The following is a 22352-nucleotide window of genomic DNA, read 5'->3' as shown; positions in this document are numbered from 1 at the left end:
GGCAGCTGGGAGACAAACTGCCATCCATGTTTCTTTTTTATGAATCACCTATCTGTCCCCCTAAGTATAGAGCCCCCTATTGATGCTGCCATCCTCTTCAGTTTCCTGCCCTTCTGAGCCACAGGGCCAGATTGAGTGCCAGAGTCAAGGCCACTGTCACTTTCCCCAAATAGGTCGACCCCCACAACACTCAAAATGTGGTACTTATTGTTGAGTGGGATGGCCACAGGGGTGCTCTCCACTATCTGATGTTTTGTCTTCCTTCTCCAGACAATCATCCATTTATCTGTCTCCTGTAGCCTTGGGGTGACTGTCTCCCTGTAGCTCCTGTCTACCACAGCTTCACTTTCCCCAATGAGCTGAAAGTCATTGAGCTGCAGCTCCAATTCCCTAACAGTCTTTAGGGAGCTGCATCTCAGTGCACCTGGTGTCCTTTAATGGCTGATCTTGAATTCAGCACCTTGGATAGTTCCAGAGGGGGCAGGGAAGATGTGAAGATTTTGTTTCTTTGTGTGGACAATCTCAAACATAGAACATTACAGTACAGGCACAGGCCTTTTGGCCATGACGTCATTGCTAACCATGACACCAATTTAAAATGCACATTAACCAGTGCATAATTTATATCCCTGCCTGTCCGTGTGCTTGTCTAAACACTTCTTAAAATTCCTGCTTCCTCCACCTCCGCAGGCAATGCACTCTGTGTAACAAAAAAACTTGTCCCAGAAACCTCTTTTAAAACATTCCCCATCTCACCTTAAAGCTATGCCCTCTAGTATTTGACATATTCACCCTAGGTAATTGATCAGCAAGTCACTCATAACTTTGTATACAGTACTGTGGAAAAGTCTTAGGCACTATTACTATATATGTGTGCCTAAGGCTTTTGCACAGTACTGTAATTTTATGTTTTGCATTGTACTGCTGCACTGGAAAAAAAACAAACAAACTTCATGACAGATGTGATTGACAATACACCTGATTCAGGTATGGGTCTCTATAGTAGACTGAAAGTGGGAAGTGGGTAAGGAGAGGGGAATTATGGTTGGGGAAAAAAGGGAAGGGAGACAGGACGGAGCAGGAAGCAGCAAAGAGACTTTCTGTAATGATCAGTAAAACAATTGTTTGGTGTCTCAGGGCTGGGTGTGTCTGCACCCACATTACTCCTCCCCCAGCCATACACTCCTTTACTGCCACTTTTCCCACACGTCTCCCATGGTGCTCCACCCTCACCATTCCCACCATTCTTTGGCCCCATCAGATTTACAAACTTGCTATCTGCTCCACGTTGACAAATACAGTACTGCGTAAAAGTCTTAGGTACCCTAGCTACATGAGGGATAGAGGTATACAAAATTATGAGGGATACAGATAGGATAAATGCAAGCAAGCTTTTTCCACTGAGGTTGTGTGGGACTACAACTAGAATTCATGGGTTAAGGGTGAAAGGTGAAATATTTAAGGGAAAACTTCACTCAGGGAGAATGTGGAATGAGCACAAGTGGTGCATGTAAACTGAATTTCACTGTTTAAAGGAAATTTGGATAGGTACGTGGATGGGAGGGGTATGGAGGGCAATGGTCCCTGTGCACGTGGACAGGTCTAGGGAATTTAAAGGGTTCGGTCCGGACTAGATGCACTGAAGAGGCTGTTTCTGTATTGTACTTTTCAATGATTCTTGACTCTATTTATGTACCTAAGACTTTTGTACAGTACCGTAGCTCTATCAGGTTTCATACCCCCACTCAGCCTCTGAAACTCCAGAGAAGACAACCCAAGTGTGTCTAACCTTTTCTTATACCTAGTACTCTCCAGTACAGGCAGCATTTGTATGAGCCTCTCCTGCACCCTCTCCAAAACCTCCGCATCTTTTCAGTAATAGGGCAACCAGAACTACACACAAGACTCCAGATGTGGCATGTCTGAAGTTTTATACAGCTACAACATGGCATTCCAACTTTTATAGTCAACACCGTGATGTATGAAGGCAAGCTTTTTATCTGCTTGTGTTGCCACTTTCAGGGAGCTAGAGTCATAGAACACTACAGCATAGAAACAGGCCCTTCAGCCCATCTGGTCCATGCCAAAATATTAATTTGCCTCATCCCATCAACCTGCACCTGGACCATAGCCTTCAATAACCCTCCAATCCATGTACCTATCCAAATTTCTCTTAAATATTGAAATTGAAACCATATCCACCACTTCCACTTGCAACTTGCATCACACTGTCGCCATCCTCTGAGTGAAGAAGCTGCCCCTCATGTTTCCCTAAAAGATTTCATCTTTCACCCTTAACCCATGACCGCTAGATCTAGTCTCATACAACCAAAGTGGTAAAAAACCTGCTTGCATTTACCCTATCAATACCCTCCATAATTTTGTATACTTTTATCCAATCTCCCCTCATTCTCCTGCGGTCCAGGGAAATAAGGTCCTAACCTATTCAACCTTTCCCTATAACTCAGGTCCTCAAGTCCTGACAACATCCTCATGAATGTTTTCTACACTCTTTTGATCTTATTGATATATTTCCCAACTTGTAGCCCAAGATCCCTAAAAGAAGGAGACTCCATTTAAGACTATGATGAGATTTTGGGACACTCTACCTCAAAGGGTGGTGTGGCTGCAGGGTCTATGAACATGTGAGAAAAGCACAGTGGTGCAACTCGCAGGACTGCCACCAGACATCCAGGTTCGATCTCAACCTCCGGCACTGTCTCTTTGTGGAGTTTGAACCTTCTCCCCGTGACCGCGTGGGTTTCTCCCTTGTGCTCCAGTTTCCTACCACATCTCACCAAATTGCAGCGTCCATGGGTTCATTTGCCTTTGTAAGTGGAGCTGAATTGGTAGAATCCGGGTGGGAGTCCTTAAGACTGTGGGGAGAATAAAAAATGGTTTTAATGTAACACACACAAGTGCTGGAGAAACTCAACAAGTCAAGCTGCATCAATGGAGGAAAACAATTGACATTTTGGGCCAAACCTGGGAAGCTTCAAAATGGCACCCATCAAACAAGGCGACCAATGGTGACATCCTTCAGACAATTCACAAAACTACTTCTTTTACTTATTCTTCTTTAAAATATGATTCTACGGCTAAGCTGAGTGCAATTGGAACCTGTGATTTACATTTTGATGGGGTTTTTTTGGGGGCTGATTGAGAATTCTGGTGCTTTGCTGCCTCTGAAGGAGTTCTGTGAAGACTTGAGTGGAGTCTGCAGCCTGGAGATAGGGCGTGGGCCCATGATTAAGTCCATTACTTCTCTCTGATTGAGGCATTGAGGCTGCAAGCCCATGATCGATTCTGGTTACTTTCTTTTTGCTGTTTTTAAGCAGTTTGATTGGGGTGATCAATGTGGACTTTGCCTTGCAGCCTGCAATGGGCTAGCGGCACAGCACTGAACTGAACTAACCTGAATACTACTGGATTCCTGGTTTGATGTTTGATATTCTATGTGTTGTCTACTTGCTTTTTGCCATTTGTGCAATTTGTTCTTTTTTGCACTTTGTTTGATGTTTGGTTGAACAGGTTCCATGATGTTTCTTTGTTTTGTGGCTGTCTATGGGAGGGAGAATGACAGAGTTGTATTCTGTATATGTACTTTGATAATAAATGTACTTCGACTTTGAATCTTTGAAAGAAAGAGGAAAAAAGCCTAAATTACTAAGGGGTGTGAAGGGAAGAAGTACATGGCAGGATAGGTGAGTTGAAGTGAGGTAAGTGTGGAGTGGGGGGGGGAAGAGGTTAGAAGCTGGGGGGTGATAGGTGGAAAAGTTAGAGCTGAAGAAGAAGGAAACTGATAGGAGAGAAGAGTACACCATGGGAGAAAGGGGAGGAAAGAAGGGTGAAAGAATAAAGAATGGAAAGATGGAAGGAATGCAAGAAGGTATTGTATAAAGAGTTGGATGGATCTCTTGGGGATAGCGGAATGGAGGGATATGGGGAGAAGTCAGGAAAAGGGTACTGATTGTGGATGATCAGCCATGATCAGTGAATGGCGGTGTTGGCTCGAGGGGCTGAATGGCCTACTCCTGCACCTATTGTGTATTGTATTAAGGGAGGACAAAGGGAGTTAATGTAAAGAGAGAAAGAAACAAGGCAAAATTTAGAGAAAAGAAAAAATAAAACCAGAAAGGATGCAAGAATTAGAGAAAAAATTAGTTTATTGCAGAGGGAAGAAGCGATGGGAGGAGAGAAACAAGGGAGGAAAGAAAGATAGATGGGAGCGGAGAGAGCTGAAAAAGAATGAATCTGATAGGAGAGAAGAAAGGACCATGTGAGTAAGGGAAGAAGGAGGGGCACCAGAGGGAGGTGAGGGGCAGATGAGGACATTTTTAATGTAGGATTAGTGCAAATGGGACAGCAGCGGCTCAACTGGCTGAAGGGGAATTCAATTCTTTCTTTCTTTATTTCGCACAGTTACGGGCCCTTCCAGCTCAATGAGCTCACACTACCCAATTGCACTCATGAGCCTGTTCATTTCCCGCCCCTCCAGTTAGGAGTTTGTATGTTCTCCCCGTGACCACGTGTGTTTTCTCCGAGTGCTCTTGTTTCACCCCCACAGTCTAAAGACGGTGGGTAGATTATTGGGCATTGTAAATTGTCCTATGATTAGGCTAGGATTAAACCGGGGTTTGCTGGGCGGTGTGGCTCAAAGGGCTGGAAGGATGTATTCCACACAGTATCTCAATAGATCTAATTAACCCACTAACCTATCTTTAGAATGTGGGAGGAAACAGGGGCACCCAGTGAAAACCCGCAGGGACAATGTACAAACTCCATGCAGACTGTGATGGGAATTGAACTTGGTTCATTGGCAGCGTAATACTGTTATTACTAACCACTATGCTACTGTTCTTGCTAAGTAAGGGGGGTGAAAAATGATTGGTGTTGGCTTACGGTGGAAGGGGGCAATAAATGGATATAGGGAATTGAGGTAATGATGAGATCAGTCTTAATCCTATTATGCAGTGGACCAGGTTTGAGAGGCACTTAAGTCCTCTATGTCTCCAAGAAACAATTAAATTCTGATTGGAGAAATCTGCTTTGATATTTCTTCCTCCCAGGTAGTGGCCTCGGGTGGCCCTGGCCTGGATGCTGTTGCCCAGAAAGCCTTTAAGACGTTCACCTACAGGTCCATATGTTTCCCTGACAACTTGGAGGATCGTGGAGTCCAGGGGTTGAAGGAATACTTCTACCAGGCTGATGGACTCCAAATCTGGGCTGCCATCAGCAAGTAAGTTCCTTTGGAAGTCAGGGATAACTGGATTACATCTTTAATTGGAGACATGTTGTTTGCCAGTCTTTGTTTGTAGAGTTTCATTTTGTTTTTGTATTTCAATATATTGTATTTATTTGTTCTACTGTGAACCCCCTCAATAAAATGAACCTGGGGTAGTATATAGTCACATATGCTTCTGTGCAAATGTCTTGGGCACATATATATAGCTAGGATGCACAAGATTTTTGCAGAGTACTGTAGTAATTTTATGTATTCATGTTTTACTGCCGCAAAAAAATACCAATTTCATGACAGATGTGAGTAATGATAAACCTGATTCTGATATGGGTCTCTATTGTGGACTGAGAGTGGGAAGGCAGCAGAAGAGATGCAGTGGAGGTAAACAATAAAGTTCAAGATCATAACAAGGTGACTGTGAGGTCAAGGGGCCAAGAATCTACTTTATCAATCAAGAGTCTACCTCAGGAGTGGTACATGATTTCAGGCTTTTGTATCTTCTCACCAGTGGGAGAGGGGAGAAGAGAGAATGGCCAGGGTTGGTGGGGTCTTTGATTATACTGGCTGCTTCACTGAAGCAGCAAGAAGTGCAGACAATAGTCTGTGGAGGGGAGGCTGTAAATGGTGGTCATTGTGGATTCAGGATGTGCCATAGGGCCAGTTTCCATACTGTATAACACCAGCAGTTGCCTCTCAAGGTTTAGCCGATATCTAACTTGATGAACAGTCTCAGTCCGAAAGGGTGCCTAAGACTTTTGCACTGTATTTGTCAACATGGAGCAAAGAGCGGGTTTGTAAATCTGGTAGGAGCAAAAGATGTTGGGAATGGTGAGGGTGGAGCATCGTGGGGGGGGGGTGGGACGGGTGGCAGAGGAGTGCTGGAGTGGGGGATGGTGCAGATGCAGACACACCCAGCCCTGAGACACAAGGCTAGGTCATTTGATTCCAAACAATTGGTTTATTGATCATTACAAAATGTCTCTCTGGTGCTTCCCCTTCCCTCCCCTTTTCCCAACCATGATTTCCCTGCCCCCTTCCCACACTCAGTCCAAAATAGAGACCCATATCAGAATCAGGTTTATTATCACTCACACATGTCGCAAAATTTGTGGTGTGTGTTTTGTTTTGCAGCAGTATAGTGCAATACATAAAATTACCATAGTATGTGCCTGACTTTCGCACAATACTGTACATACTTTGATAATAAAATTACTTTCAACATTGAACTAGAGACTGCAGACACTGGTATCCAGGGCAATGGACAAAGCACTGGATGAACTCAACGAGTCAGGCAGCATCAGTGAAGGGAAATGGACAGTCGACGTTTCAGGAATCAGAATCAGGTTTAATATCACTGTCATGTGTCGTGAAATTTGTCGTCTTTGAGGCAGCAACACAATAATACAGAAAAAAATGTGTATCACTATATAAATAATAGTTAAATGAAATAAGTAGTGCAAAATATAGAAATAAAAAAAGTAGTGAGGTGGTGTTCACAGGTTCAATGTCCATTCAGAAATCGGGTGGCAGAGGGGAAGAAGCTGTTCCTGAATCACTGAGTGTGTGCCTTCATGCTCCTGTACCTCCTCCCTGATGGTAGCAATGGGAAGAGGGCATGTCCTGGGTGATGGGGTCCTTATTGATAGAAGCTGGTTTTTTTAAGGCATCACTCCTTGAAGATGTCCTGGGTACTACGGAGGCCAGTGTCTGCGATGGAGTTGACTATGTTTATAAATCTCTGCAGATTACTTTGCTCCGTGCAGTAGCCCCCCCTCCCCATACCAGACAGTGATGCAGCCAGTTAGAATGTTCTCCATGATCATCTGTACAGATGTGCGTCTTTGGTGACAAACCAAATCTCCTAAAACTCCTAATGAAATACAACCGCTGCCGTGCCTTCTTTGTAGCTGCATCAATATGGGTTTCCACGTTGGGAAGAAGCCAACACACTGGCAGCCACTCTAATCTGAGAGGGAGCAAGATCTCTTCTTCAGATGAAGGGTCTTGGCCTGAAACATTCCTCCGTCGGTTTCCCTGCAAAGATGCTGCCTGACCTGCTGAATTGCTTCAGAAGATTGTTATTGGTTCACAGTTGCTATGGGCTGGCCTGCAGAAATGAGAGGACTTGTCACAGCAGGAAAGAAGGCCACTCTGCCCATTGACTCTATGCTGGTAGAACAATCCCATCAGCCCACTTGCCTGTACTTTCACAATAGTGTGGCAAATTATTCTTGCCTCTCCAATTTCACTTTAGAAAGTGTCAATTGCCTCCTGTTTCTATCACCTGGATCTTGGTGACTCTCTGCAGCTTTCTCACATATTTTCTCAAAAGTCTCTTGTTCCCTTCAACCCAAAATTCCATACTCTACAAACAAAAAAACTGTAGAGAGTTGTGGACATAGCTTGGTCTAGAATTCAGTCTCGTCTACAGTTCTCGCTAAAGCAGCCAGCATAGTCAATGGCCACACACACCTCAGACATCCTATCTTTCAGATGGTTCAAATTAATATCAGAGAAATTATACAGTATACAACCTGAAGTTCTTACTCTTCACAGACATGCATGTCACAAGAAACCCCAAGGAATGAATGATGATAATATCAGAACTCCAAAGCTCCCTCTCGCCCCCAACGCACAAGCAGCAGCAGAAGCATCGACCGTCCTCCTCGCCCCTCCCAGCCACTTACCCAGTAGAAGCACCAACCCCCCCAACCATGCAAGCAATAGCAAAATCCCCCAAAGAGACCTTGATCCAGAGTCCATCAAACTACAGTTCATAAGCCAGCACTATGGTATCTCAGACAGGCTCTCTCTCACCAGCGAGGGAGAGACTGATCACTCCTGCAACAACGGGAGCGAGAGAGCAGCAACTTGCTGTTCCAATGTTACAGTCTTCTGTGTCACTTCTCCAAGCTCCCCCACCCTCTGACTCAAGGACTGATAGGCTGTAATTCACTATCGAGGGGGGAAGGGGGAGGTATCGCTCGCCCCCCTTCTACCGACAGTAGCGCACACTGCCTGCTCGAGCGATGTTTCAGTCTCCCACGACGCTTCAGTCAGCGAAATCAGTGAGGAATCTGGTTATCCAATGGGCTGCCCCCCCCCAAAGGCGCACATCTCCAAGGCGCTACAGAGATATCGAAATGCCAGGACCACTTGCAAAGAACCGTAGTTTGAACTGCAGATCATGGGCTCCGATGGAACCCCAGTCACCATGAAAGGAAAAGAAAGACATGAGAAAGGAAGAATGAGCTGTTTTGTGGACGATCTGGAAGAAGTTGCCTGGGTCGATAAAAACCTCTGGAGCCATCTTCCCCTCCCCTTATTGGGCAGAAGATACAAAAGCCTGAAAGCACTTATCCTGATGTTAGAAGATTACTGAACATATCCCAAGTACAATAAGATAGACCCTTGCCCTCACAATCTACCTCGTTATGACCCTTGCACCATGTTGTCTGTCTGTGCCGCACTTCCTCTGTGAGTGTAACACTCTATTCTGCATCCTGTTGTTGCTTTTCGCTTGCACTACCTCAGTGTACTGATGTGATGAAATGGATGGCATGTGATGGATCAGTATATATGGTGTTGGAACTCTGTTTATTTTCTGATCCCTAGGGTTCTTCTGGGTGTCAGGAATGATGAGCAGTCTTAATTCTAGCAATAGTTCACTTTAGAGTACAGCAAACATACAGATACTAAGCAAACTAAATAAAGAGCTGAGAAACAATGCTAAGAGATGAATAAATGAATGTGAAGACAAAAGGAATAAAGATGATGCCTTAGAAAAATCAGTGGCTTCAGTAATTCAATTTAATGTTAGAGAATGTATACAATATGCAGCCTGAAATTGTTACTCTTCACAGACATCCACAAAACAGAGGGGGAAAAAAACGAAGAATGAATGATAGAAAAACATTAGAATCCCAAAGCCCCCTTTCTCCCCTCCCACGCACAATAACAGCAAAGCATCAATCCTCCCCCTCCCCCATTTGTTCCATCAAAAAGCATCAGCCCCCCCCCACCCCACCACCCACAATGTGAGCAATAGCAAGCCCACAGAGACCATAAAAACTACTGTCCATCCCAACACATCAACATCTCAGCAGGCACCGTCTCTCTTTCTAGTGGGGGAGAGAGAGATATCACTCCTGCCACAGTAAAAGAGGAGGCCAACAGCTCACGTTTCGACGTTGCAGTCTTCAGTGCTGTTTACTCGAGTTCCCCGACTTGAGAATCAGCAGACTCTCTTGTTGCTCGTGTGCAGGGGCTTCCAACGGCTGCACCCACTGTCTTGATGTTTCAATCTCCCATGATGCTTCAGCAGGCGACTTTGGTGAGGAATTGGGTCGCCCTCAGGGTGGCACCCCAAAGGTGTTCATCTTCCAAGATCCTGGAGATCCCGAAACTCAGCAAGTTCTGAAGAGAAAGAAACTACCGTCCGTGAAGAACATAATTTGAGTGCAGATGTAGATTATAGACTCTGACGGGACCTCAGCCACCTTGAAAAGTGGAAAAAAGACATGAGAGCAGAAGATTTAAACTGTTTCGCCAATGAACTTGAAGTAGTCACCCAGGTTCAAAAACACCTGGTGCTATCTTTAGCTCCTCGCACTTGCATCATTTTTATAGATAAGTTGAGGAAAATTCCTTAGATAGGCATAAACTAGTTAATAGGCTACATAATTAAAACAATTACATCATGTGGGTAATGTGCTAATACTTAGCCAATGAAAAATGAGATGGGTCATAAACTGTTTAGCCTTTATATCACTTTCTGCCAGTGAGTGAAGATGAACCATCACATACTCTGGAAAGTACACAAGTTTGTTAAAAAGTACAAGTCTTATAAAAAGCATTATTTTAAAAAACAGTGGTTTCCAACGGGGGCAATAATAAAGCCAATTATCAATTCACAAATTTACCAGTTATCTCTGCTCTCCTGCACACATCTGGCTTAAATGTCACTCCTCTGGTGAACAGTAATGTTGGAAAGAGAGTCATGGGGTTTGGACCCATGGACGATGGAGGAACAGCAATGTATTTCCAGGCTGAGACCAGAGATAGAGTTAGACAGAGGGGTTTCTCAGAGAAGGGTCTTGCAGATGGACAAGATGAAGGGGGCTGCTTAATCATGTTTCTGTCCCACAGGTACGTGAAGAACATCATGGGGCTCTACTACAAGAGTGACTCCGACGTACTTAAAGACGTGGAGTTGCAGGCTTGGCTGAAGGATGTGGTCCAAGAGGGATTTGCAGAGCTCCCTGGAATTGGTGAGTGGAAGTTCTGGTTTTGAGGTATAGTTGGGAGGGACAGCAATCAGGTGAGAAAAGAGAAGCTCCAGGTGATGCCCCATTGTCAACCTCTCCAAAAAATGGATCTTGTCCTGAACCACTGTATCCTCTCTGTTTGGAACCTGGATCAAAGAGATGAAGTGACCACCAGGGTTTTACCTCTCTTGAGATAAGGACGCTGTCAGCAATACCGATTGTTCATTGCCCCCTGGGGGGGGGGGGTGTGGTGGTGAGTGGTGTTTAAGTCTCAGCTGTCGTTCTGGGTCTGGAGTCATGTAGAAGGGAGAGGAGGAAGAGTGGCTGGTCTCTGTCCCCGGGGTTTTCATTGTAACTTCAGGGTCGGCGTGTTAGAGTAGGTTTATTAAAGGCCATAAATTTTCCAGCTACCGTACTGTGGGTGTGTGCCTCGATACACGTTCCAGCCGCTCAGACACTTGGCTCATAACTTTTCCCTGCTTTCTCGCTGATGTCTGTTTGATGACCCGAATGTAGCCACAGTATTGAGGGCAGCACCCTGGTGCAGGTGATAAAGTTACTGCCTCCGTGTCTCAGCGACTCTGGGTTCAATTCTGACCTTGGGTAATATCTGTATGTGGAGTTTTCCTGTTTTGTGACCAAGTGGATTTCCCTTAGGTGTCTATGCATCATGGAGCATTGAAACAGGCCTTTCAGCCCACTGAGTCCTTACTAACCATCAAGCGCCCATTTACACTGATCCCAATTTATTCTCCCCAAATTCCCATTAGCTGTCCCCAGGTTCTAACCCTTACATACTAGGATTAATTTAGCAAATTATGTTGCTGAATGCTGTTTGTTTGTTTATTGAGATACAGCACGGAATAAGCCCTTCTAGACCTCCAAGCCACAGGGCCCAGCAATCCCCCAATTTAATCCTAGCCTAATCACGGGGCAATTTGCAATACAGGGAGATCTGACCAACAGCTTGGCCAAAGAGATAGATTTATTGATGACATTTCCTCAGGTGGTTCGGGGGAGGTGGAACGGAGAGAGCAGTTTAGGGAGGGAGTACCAGAGTTTGGGATATACTGTAATGTACTCAGGCCTTTCCCACTCTCAGTCCACAATAGGGACCCATATCAGGATCAGGTTTATCATCACTCACATATGTCACGAAATTTGCTTTTTTTGCAGCAGCAGCAGTACAGTGCAATACAAAAATTAACTACAGTACTGTGCAAAAGTCTTAGGCGCCCTAGCTATATAAAATATATATGCGCCTAAGAATTTTCCACAGTACTGTAGGTAGCCAAAGGGGGTCTGCAATAAGGAGGTACTGGTCCTCAGAACCAGAGGGGTATTGAAGGAATTTCAGTGTGAGGGATGCTGTCGGAGGCTGAATAATAAGAACAGACCTAGGTTCAATTCCGGCACAGTCAGCAAGGAGTTTGTATGTTCCCTCTATGATCATGTGGCTTTCCTCCAGGTGCTCCAGCTTCCTCCCACATTCCCAATCCTACAGGTTAGAAGGTTAATTGGTTACGTGAGTGTAATTTGACAGTGTGGACTCGGTGGGGTGGAAGGGGTTGTTACCGTAATTCAAATCCAGATCCTCAGCAGATCCGGCAGTATCTCCAGGGAGTGGATGAGTCAGTCTGACGGCCTTCCACCAGAACCTGACACATCACTGTTGGTTCTGTCTCCTCAACCGCTGACTGACCTGCTGAGAGTTCCCAGCACTTTCTGTCGGATTTCTGTCACCTGCAGAATTTTGCCTTTCGGAGACCGGGAATTTCAAATTTGGAGAACCCTCCCCCTCCCTGGGAACTCCTGGAGTAACCATGTGTTCCCAGAGAGGGCAAGACAGATGCATGGTTCAATGGTTCAATGCAATGACAGAGAATGTGTACAGTATACAACGTGAAATCCTTACTCTTCACAAACATCCTTGAAACAGAATGGGTGACAGAAAAATGTTAGAACCTCAAAGCCTCCCTCCCACACACAAGCATCAGCAAAGCATCAACCCTCCCCTGATTTGTTCATCGAAACGCATCACCCCCCACCCACCGTGCAAGCAAAAGCAAGCCCACAGAGACCATGATCTAGAGTCCATCAGAAACTACTGTCCATCCCAACACTTCATCTCAGACAACCCCTCACCCCTCCCTCCAACAGCTACAATCTGCCACGTGACTGGTCCAAGCCCATCCACATTCAAAGCCCAGCACACTCTCGCTCACAGTTATGTGAAGGATCAGCTACCGGAGAGGGGAGGAAGAAAGGCAGGGTAAAGGAGTAGGAAAGTGTGGAGGGTTGAGGCTAGGATTGAGTATGGGGCTGAAGAGAGGTATGTCCTATGTCTGAATGTCTGATAAAACCACAGAGCCAAACGGCTGATTTACAGTGAGCGCCCCGAGGTGTTTTTTTGGTGTCCAGCATCTAATCTTGTCTGTACTAGTTTCAGGGATGCCGACGAGCTTTCAGACCAGGGAGGAGCTGTTCAAGTTCCTCACTGTGGTGATTTTCATCTGCTCGGCCCAGCATGCTGCGGTGAACAATGGTCAGGTAAGGGCTGGGTCTCTTATCAACTCCTCCTACATCCTCCTGTCCCCAATGTACCCCCATCTCTTCTTCAACCTCTCTGCACCCGGGGGATCCCTCGGTCACCTGTTCCAGGTTGGGCTGTCTGACCTTGGTGTGGGAGGGGAAAGATCTAGGGGGTGTGGTGGGGGATAAAAGTGGTGGTGGGGAATGAACCATATCAGATCAATTGCGAGAAGGTGGCTAGTTCAAATGCGGTCAGTTGATCCTGTAGTAAATTGATTGGGCCTCCAGATCACGCAGGCTTTCAAGTGCACAGGCCTTTCACCTCAGTGGCCTTGGTTTGTAGCTCCCGCACTGAAAGTTACACAGCCTGTACCATCATGACTCAGTTAAGACTGCACATTACTCAGTAAAAACGTTTTATCATACTACTCCATTGTCATTCTTGCTCCATGGACACGTAGCAGGGGAGACTGCTGACAGTTAGACAAGCCAGTCAGAGCTGTGGTGTCCCAGGGTGAGTGAGGTCCCTGCCTCAGTAGAAGCATTTGGAGCACCAATGGGAAGAGCTTCTCTTCCTTAGATGAATACTAAGCATCTGCTAAGCATCACTTAAAGTAATCAGTAAACCCAAGAGGTTACAGATGCTGCAATATGGAGATTATCACCTGTTTTCACCACCCTCTGCACCTATCAGCCGCACATTTCACCACTGGATCCCTTCACCATCTGGTTCCATCTGCCCTACATCTTACCCCTAATAGTTCCCACTGTCACCCTCCTTACTTGGAAATGGTAGGCTTGCTGCTCCACGACATAGTAGTCATAGTTCATAGCCATACTTTATTAATCCCGGGGGAAATTGGTTTTCGTTACAGTTGCTCCATAAATAATAAATAGTAATAGAACCATAAATAGTTAAATAGTAATATGTAAATTATGCCAGTAAATTATGAAATAAATCCAGGACCAGCCTATTGGCTCAGGGTGTCTGACCCTCCAAGGGAGGAGTTGTAAAGTTTGATGGCCACAGGCAGGAATGACTTCCTATGACGCTCTGTGCTGCATCTCGGTGGAATGAGTCTCTGGCTGAATGTACTCCTGTGCCCACCCAGTACATTATGTAGTGGATGGGAGACATTGACCAAGATGGCATGCAACTTAGACAGCTTACTCTTTTCAGACACCACCGTCAGAGAGTCCAGTTCCATCCCCACCACATCACTGGCCTTACGAATGAGTTTGTTGATTCTGTTGGTGTCTGCTACCCTCAGTCTGCTGCTCCAGCACACAACAACAAACATGATCGCACTGGCCACCACAAACTCGTAGAACATCCTTAGCATCGTCCGGCGGATGTTAAAGGACCTCAGTCTCCTCAGGAAATAGAGACGGCTCTGACCCTTCTTGTAGACAGCCTCAGTGTTCTTTGACCAGTCCAGTTTATTGTCAATTCGTATCCCCAGGTATTTGTAATCCTCCACCATGTCCACACTGACTCCCTGGATGGAAACAGGGGTCACCAGTACCTTAGCTCTCCTCAGGTCTACCGCCAGCTCCTTAGTCTTTTTCACATTAAGCTGCAGATAATTCTGCTCACGCTATGTGACAAAGTTTCCTACCGTAGCCCTGTACTCAGCCTCATCTCCCTTGCTGATGCATCCAACTATGGCAGAGTCATCCAAAAACTTCTGAAGATGACAAGACTCTGCAGTAGTTGAAGTCTGAGGTGTAAATGGTGAAGAGAAAGGGAGACAAGACAGCCCCCTGTGGAGCCCCAGTGCTGCTGATCACTCTGTCGGACACACATTTACTCGACTCTGTACTGAACTGAGGCTGTGGTCTGCTCCGGACTTCGTGTCTATGAACTCACTTTTATTCTGATTGTTATTTGCTTACTTTTATTGTTTGCACGATTTGTTCCTCTTCTCTCTCTGCGCACTGGGTGTTTGACGGTCTTTAATGGGTTCTTTTGGGTTTTTTGGTTCTGTGGCTGCTCGTAGGGAGATGAATCTCAAGGTTCTACAATGTATACACACTTTGATAAATGTACTTTGAACCTTGTGTTCACTTTTATCATCACCACCACCTAGCCTGTGTCTGCCCCATCACCCTCCCCTCACTTGGCTCTATTTTCCCCTTGTCTACCTCCATCTCATCCCAACTCTATACCTTTCCCCCTCATCCACCTGTCCATCATCCTTCACCCCTCCTCAGTCTACCAATCTCCTGCTGCCTCTTGTCTCCCCCTTCCTCCTCCTTTGGACCAGCTATCTTCCATGTCCTGTTGAACACCCTGACCTACTATCTGCAACAGAGCCCACTTCTTTATCACCCTCTAACTACACCATTAACAACTTGTACTTACTTAACCTGTCCTATCACATATACCCCTTTTGTCCTATCCATTCCTGCCCACATCCATAGGCCAGCACAGTAGCACAGCAGTTAATGTAATGCTATGACAGCACCCGCAACTCGGGTTCAATTCCGCCACTGTCTGTAAGGAGTCTGTATGTTCTCCCTATGACCGTGTGGGTTTCCTCCAGCTGCTCCGGTTTCTTCCCACATTGCAAAGATGTTCAGGGTTTGGGCTGGGGTTAGCAAACTGTGCGCATCCTATGTTAGTACTGGAAGCTTGGCGACACTTGGACTGTGTTGGTCATTGTAGCCAAATGATGCCTTTCTGCAGTATTTGTCGACGTTTTGATGTACATGTGACAAGTAGTGCTAATCTTATCTTAAAAATCTAACCCATCCCTGCCCACATCTTCTCTCCAAATTAAAACTAATCAAAGCAAGAAACACCAGAAGCACTCTGGAGCATCTGCAGAAGGAGGAACAGTGCTAATTAGTTCTATGACCTTCAATTAGAATCTGAATACATCAACTGAGTTTCTCTCTCCACAGATGCTGCCTGATCTGATGAGTGTTTCCAGCATGTTTTTTATTTTGTCTCAGGTTTCCAGCATCTGTAGTTTTCATGCTATTTCACCATTACTCTCTGACCCTTGAATTTTGACCTTGCCCCTAACAGTATGATTGGAGCTGCTGGGTGCCAAACTCGCCTTGCACCATGAGGAAGCCTCCACCCTCCTCCAAGGAAGACCTCTCAATCGAGCAGCTCATGGACACGCTACCCGATATGAGTCAGTCCGCTCTTCAGATGGCGTTCACATGGCACCTGGGTCGGCCTTTACCCGACAAGGTGGGCAGTGCAGCTATGTGTGTGCATGTCTGTATGTGTGTGTAGTTACTTAGTTATTGCCCTTTACACCTCTGGCACTTAGGGGAGAAATTAAGGTCCTCCATCTCTGTTTTCCTTGGCCATATACCATCGGACACAGAAATAGAAGGATTCTTCATTGGTGTTTCTGTTACAATATTTTTTTGACCACTCAGGGTTGTTAATCCTGAGCTGAACCCTAAACCAGGAGGACTGGTGGGCCACTCTTAGTCTGGCCTCTACCCTTTGACATATTTGGCATGGGTGACCCTACCGAGAGCCAAAGCACAAGGCCCTGACACCAACCAAAACAGCCCTCCGGGTCATTGAAGCATGCAAGCCTCCAAACCCTATGACAAGGTTGTGGTCCTCTTAGAGGGTGTGCCTGCATGTGTATATGGGTGTGAGTGTGTACTTGTGTGTATGTATGTGTACATGTGTATATTTTTTTCATATGAGTGATGGGAGCTCAAGAACTGAGCTTGGAATAATATTTCATGGATTGGGAATGTTGCCGGCATCCCAGGATAGCAGCAGAGGGATGGATAGTGTCATACCTCCCAAGCTATGCATCTACCTTTACCTATACAATACATGTATATCATAAGTAGCACAGCCATAGAGGCTGGAGCAGGAGCCTCATTGGTATCCGATATAGAGCCCCTCCAAACCCCAGGGGTTGGTAGGAGTGTTGGGGAGGGGGTGTATTCCCTTCCTACTAACCCTCCGCACCCACAGAATGAGAGGCTGCTGTGACACCTCTCCCTCCCAAGGTTGCTTCCTGCTCTCCATCCCAATCTCTCTTCACCACTGCCTCAACTGGCCACCCTGTCTGTCCAATACCCCAGACCAAACACAACCTCAGCCCACCCCTGCCTCCCCATCCTCCAGTCAGAGTGGCCACTCACTGCTGCCCAGCATCCGACCGACCTTGGTGTGTACGTCAGGACATGTAAACAACGCTCACTCATTGATGCCCATGCACATGCGTGTTGTATGAACACATGGATTGTTTTCCAGGGCTGTCTGGGTGTATTGAGAGGGCGAAGAAACTGTTGGGTGGGGGGTGGTATCCTCAGCCAGTTAGCCACAATCACTCATCCTGATCGTTTGCTCCCTGCCTGATACCTTGTCCATCAAATTGGGAATGGTACAACAAATGGCTCCACCCTCCATTGCTACCCTTCCCATCCATCTCCCTCCTCCTCCACTCATCCTTACCTCTTCCCTTCCCCTCCCCTTACTTTCTCATCTCTCCATCCCTCTCCCTCACTCCTCATTCCCCCCTCCCCCTCCCCCTCCCCCTCCCCCCTTCCCCTCCCCTCCCCCTTCCCCTCCCCTCCCCCTCCCCTCCCCCTTCCCCTCCCCTCCCCTCTCTCCCCTCCCCCTCCCCTCTCTCCCCTCCCCCTCCCCTCTCCTCCCCTCTCTCCCCTCCCCCTCCCCTCTCTCCCCTTCCCCCTCTCTCCCTCTCCCCTTCCCCCTCTCTCCCTCTCCCCTTCCCCCCTCTCCCTCTCCCCTTCTCCCCCTCTCCTTCCCCCTTCCGCCCGTCTCCCTTCCCCTCTCCTTCTCCCTCCCCTCTCTCCTTCTCCCTTCCCTCTCTCCCTTCCCCCTCTCCTCTCTCCCTTCCCCCTCTCCCCCTCTCCCTTCCCCCCTCCTTCTTTCTCCCACTCATCTCTCTCTCACTCTCCCATCTCACCTCTTCCCCTCCCTTTCTCTTTTCCTCCCCTTACTCTACCCTTTCCTCTCCACTCTCTCTCCTCTTTCTTCCTCTTCACCCTCTTCCTCTCTATTCTTCCACCTCTCCCCTTTTGCCTCCCTCCCTCTCCCTGTTCCCTGGCCTCTCTCCTGTCCGCTCACTCTTTTATCCTCCCTCTCCCTCCCACTTCTCACTCTCCCCTTCCACTCTCCTTTCCCACTCGTCTTTCCTCCCTGATCCCCTCCACTCCCTCTTCCATAACCCACCATTCCTCTCCCCTCTTGTCCTTTACACCTTTCCATCTCTGCTTGCCATTGTTCCGTCGCCACCCTCCCCTCCATCTCTCACACTTCCTTCTCATCCTATCCCCCTCCCCTCCATTTCATCAGTCTCTGAAGGTGAATGAGCAAGTGCAGCAGGCAGTGAAGAAGGCTAATGGAATGTTGGCCTTTATTACAAAGGGAATTGAGTACAAGAGCAAGGAAATCCTTTTGCATTTGTACAGGGCCCTGGTGAGACTACACCTGGAGTATTGTGTGCAGTTTTGGTCTCCAGGGTTAAGGAAGGACATCCTGGCTGTGGAGGTGGTGCAGCGTGTAGGTTCACTGGGTTAATTCCTGGGATGTCCGGACTGTCTTACGCAGAGAGGTTAGAGAGACTGGGCTTGTACACACTGGATTTAAGGAGATTGAGGGGGGATCTGATTGAGACATATAAGATTATTAAGGGATTGGACAAGATAGAGGCAGGAAATATGTTCCAGATGCTGGGAGAGTCCAGTACCAGAGGGCATGGTTTAAGAATGAGGGGTAGGTCATTTAGGACAGAGTTGAGGAGGAACTTCTTCTCCCAGAGAGTTGTGGAGGTGTGGAACGCGCTGCCTCAGAAGGCAGTGGAGGCCAATTCTCTGGATGCTTTCAAGAAGGAGCTAGATAGGTATCTTATGGATAGGGGAATCAAGGGTTATGGGGACAAGGCAGGAACCGGGTATTGATAGTAGTTGATCAGCCATGATCTCAGAATGGCGGTGCAGGCTCGAAGGGCCGAATGGTCTACTTCTGCACCTATTGTCTATTGTTTATTTCTCTCTCTCCCACCACCTCCCCTTCCCCTCCTGTCAAATCCCTGTCCTGGGACAATGGGCACTTCCCGCACATGATCTTTTTACGCAGAAAGGGGGGCAGCCTAGCTGATGGGACCATAGGGTGGTGGCTGGTGAGTATGTTCAATCGCTCGATCTCAATAGGATTTCTACCCCATCCCCCAGATCCTCCTGGGCTTTTTCGAGGAGGAGTACTTCACCGAGCCAGATGCTAAGAAAATCATAGTGGAGCTCCAGCGGGATCTGGAGAAGATCAAGCGACAGATTGAGGACCGAAACCAGAACCTTGAACTCAAGTACCAATATCTGCTGCCTACTAACATTGAGAACAGCATCAGTATTTGAAATCAACTCTCACCAGGACCCAACCACTCACCAGTGGGACCCTCCCCACATCCCAATCACTCACAATAGAGACCCTGTCATGTCCCAATCACTCACCACTGGGACCCTCCCCATGTCAACCAAAAACCAGAGATCATCCCCATGTCCCAACTACTCACCACCGGGACCCTCCCCATTTCCCAACCACTGGAACCAGAGTACCCCTTCACTTCCTGGGTCCTATGTTTCGGGGTGTCACCTTTCACCCTTAGCTTATGGCATCGAGTTGTAATCTCACTCCAGCAGAGGAGGAACACAGGTATATCTATACTCTCATAATTTAGTATGCCTCTGTAAGATCAAACCTATTCAACCTTTCCTTGTATATGCGGCGTGGCACATAGTGATTTGTGTAACATTGTTGCAGCATCGCCATCTGTAAGGAGTTTGTACTTTCCGCCCATGACCATGTGGGTATCCCCCAGATGCTTCAGTTTCCTTTTCCTCCATGTCCCAAAGACATTCGGGACCTCCTCAGAAGACTCCTTCCAGCTCGTAAGATATGAGCTTCCCTGCACAAAGCCATCCTGACTATCCCAAATAAATTGATGCCATTCCAAATACGAGTAGAATCTACCCCTTAAGATTTTCTCTAATCATATCCCTACCACTGATAGAAGGCTATATTTTCCTTATATTCCAACCTGATGGTGTGAATATCAATTTTTTGAACTTCTAGTGATTGCCCTCCCTCTCCTTCACCACTCCCCATTCCTGGTTCCCTCTCTCACCTTTTCTTCTTACCTGCCCATCACCTCCCTCTGGTGCTCCTCCCACTTCCTTTTCTTCCATGGTCTCCTATTAGATTCCCCTGTCTCCAGCCCTTTATCTCTTCCACCAGTCAACTTCCTAGCTCTTCACTTTACCAGCCCGCTAGTTTCACCTGTTACCCTCCACCTTGTACTTCTTCCTCCCCTTCCCCCCACCTTTTACGCTGTCTTTTCCCCTTCCTTTCCAATCCTGAAGAAGGGTCTCAGCCTGAAATGCCGACTGTTTACTCTTTTCCACACACGCTGCCTGATCTGCTGAGTTCCTCCATAATTTTGTGTATGTTGCTTTGGATTTCCAGCATCTGCAGATTTTTTGTTGTGTTTGTAAGACTATAATTTCCTGCTCTGCCTCAGTTAAATAGAGGAAAAAGCTTGTGACTCAAGCTTTGGGATCATGGATTAAGGATCAATGTTAAAGGTTAGGATTTGTGGTTAGAGGTAGGAGTTGCTGGAGCTGAGACTGGCCAATTCTTAAGAGAGGTGAACATTAGGGTTAGAGTTGAGGTAGTGAAACTTTCCCAGTCTCGTACTGATGATCTGACTTTGCACGAACGCCCTTTGGTTGAAGACAATATGCTGTTGGTACCTTCTGGTTTCAACACCATTCTTTAACGCAGGATATGGGACTCCAAACATCTTCTCCCTCTTTCTCGAATATATCCACTCATTCCGAACTGTCCCCCTAATAAGGGGAGGTGAGATGAGGTAAGAATAGGGAGAGAGCGAGCCTTCTCCAGATGTTGAAGGATTTCTAGACATTTACCTTTCCCAGATACAGAAGGAAAAGAAGACCATTTGGCCCATCATACCTGCTGTCCCATTCAGAGCTTTTCTTTTATCTCTGTGTCACCTCCCCTCACTGACTCCTTAACACTTCACACGTTCTGCAAATGCTGGAAATCCAGAACAAACACACACAATACTGGTGAAACTCTGCAGGTCAGTCAGCGTCTATGGAGAAGAATAAACAGTCAACATTTTGAGCTGAGACTTGCTTCTGGCTTCTTCTCCCTTCTTTTCCAGTCCTGATGAAGGGTCTCGGCCCAAAACATTGGCTTTATTCCTCTTCATAGATGCTGCCTGACCTGTTGAATTCTTCCAGCATTTTGTGTGTGTTGCCCATAACCCTTGATTTCCCTTAGGCTTAGAGTCATACCGAGATGCAGTAAAGAAACAAGCCCTTCAGCCCATCAAGCCTGTGCTGACGACCAAACACTTACACTAATTAATTTTATTTTCACCACATCCTCGTTGGCTCCCTCCAGATTCTACCCCTCAATCACTCAATTTGCAGGGCCCATTAACCCACACATCATTGGGATGTGGGATGAAACCTCCATGATGTGGGTGGGAACCAGAGCACCAGGGTGAAATCCACATGATCACAGGGAGAAAGTACAAATTCCACACACAGACAGTACCCAAGGTCAGGATCAAACTACAGTCCCTGAAGCTGTATGGCAGCTGCTCTACAAGCTACACCACTGTGTCATACCAAATTTTTTAAAGCTCTTTAAACCACATCCTTTAAGCTTTTTGTCAGTGATGAGATAATTAATCTCTTGCACTTACAGAATGAGTTGGGTAATGTAACCAGATCTCTCAAAGACCTTTTTATTAAGATTACTATAGATCTTTGTAACTTTCCAATAATCCCTGTTATTGATTGAAGAATGCATTATTATTTTAAAATTAATTTCATTTCTTTCACTACTGCTGATAGCCAATAAAACACAATTCTCCAGCTGCTGTGTCTGTGTCTTAAGATGATCTAAAACAGTTCTGATACTACTGGAATTTCAAGGAATGATTGGTGATCTTAATAAGATCTTCAGATAAGCTATGAGAGGCTAGATGGTGAGATGTATAAAGCAGTGATTGATAAATTCTTGATTAGTCAGGGCGTGATGGGATATGGGGAGAAGGCAAGAAATTGGGGATAAGAGGGAGAAATGGATCATCTGTGATGAAATGGCAGAGCAGACTCAATGGGCCAAATGGTATAATTCTGCACCTATATCTTATGGTTTTATGTTTCCACTCATGGGAAAGTCTCGAACAGGAGGAAGTAGTGATGAGAAGGTGGGTTTTTGAAGTAGGTATTAGAACTTGGTATTAGAAGTAGGTTCACAGGTT

The 22352-nt window shown here is 46.5% G+C and overlaps 1 protein-coding gene across 1 annotated transcript in view; it reads left to right on the top strand.

Moving 5' to 3' along the window:
• alox12 (arachidonate 12-lipoxygenase) overlaps positions 1-22145 on the top strand; it is a 60653-nt gene extending 38508 nt beyond the window's left edge. The window contains exons 10-14 of the mRNA XM_063048764.1: positions 5070-5239; positions 10391-10512; positions 12953-13059; positions 16076-16246; positions 19228-22145. Coding sequence (XP_062904834.1) covers positions 5070-5239; positions 10391-10512; positions 12953-13059; positions 16076-16246; positions 19228-19407 — 750 coding nt within the window. The 3' untranslated portion in view covers positions 19408-22145. The remainder of the gene's footprint in view (positions 1-5069; positions 5240-10390; positions 10513-12952; positions 13060-16075; positions 16247-19227) is intronic.
• Positions 22146-22352: the final 207 nt, after the last annotated feature.

The sequence above is a fragment of the Mobula hypostoma genome, chromosome 5 (assembly GCF_963921235.1).
Source record: "Mobula hypostoma chromosome 5, sMobHyp1.1, whole genome shotgun sequence".
NCBI lineage: Eukaryota > Metazoa > Chordata > Chondrichthyes > Myliobatiformes > Myliobatidae > Mobula > Mobula hypostoma.
This window is presented reverse-complemented; position numbering and strand designations above follow the sequence as displayed.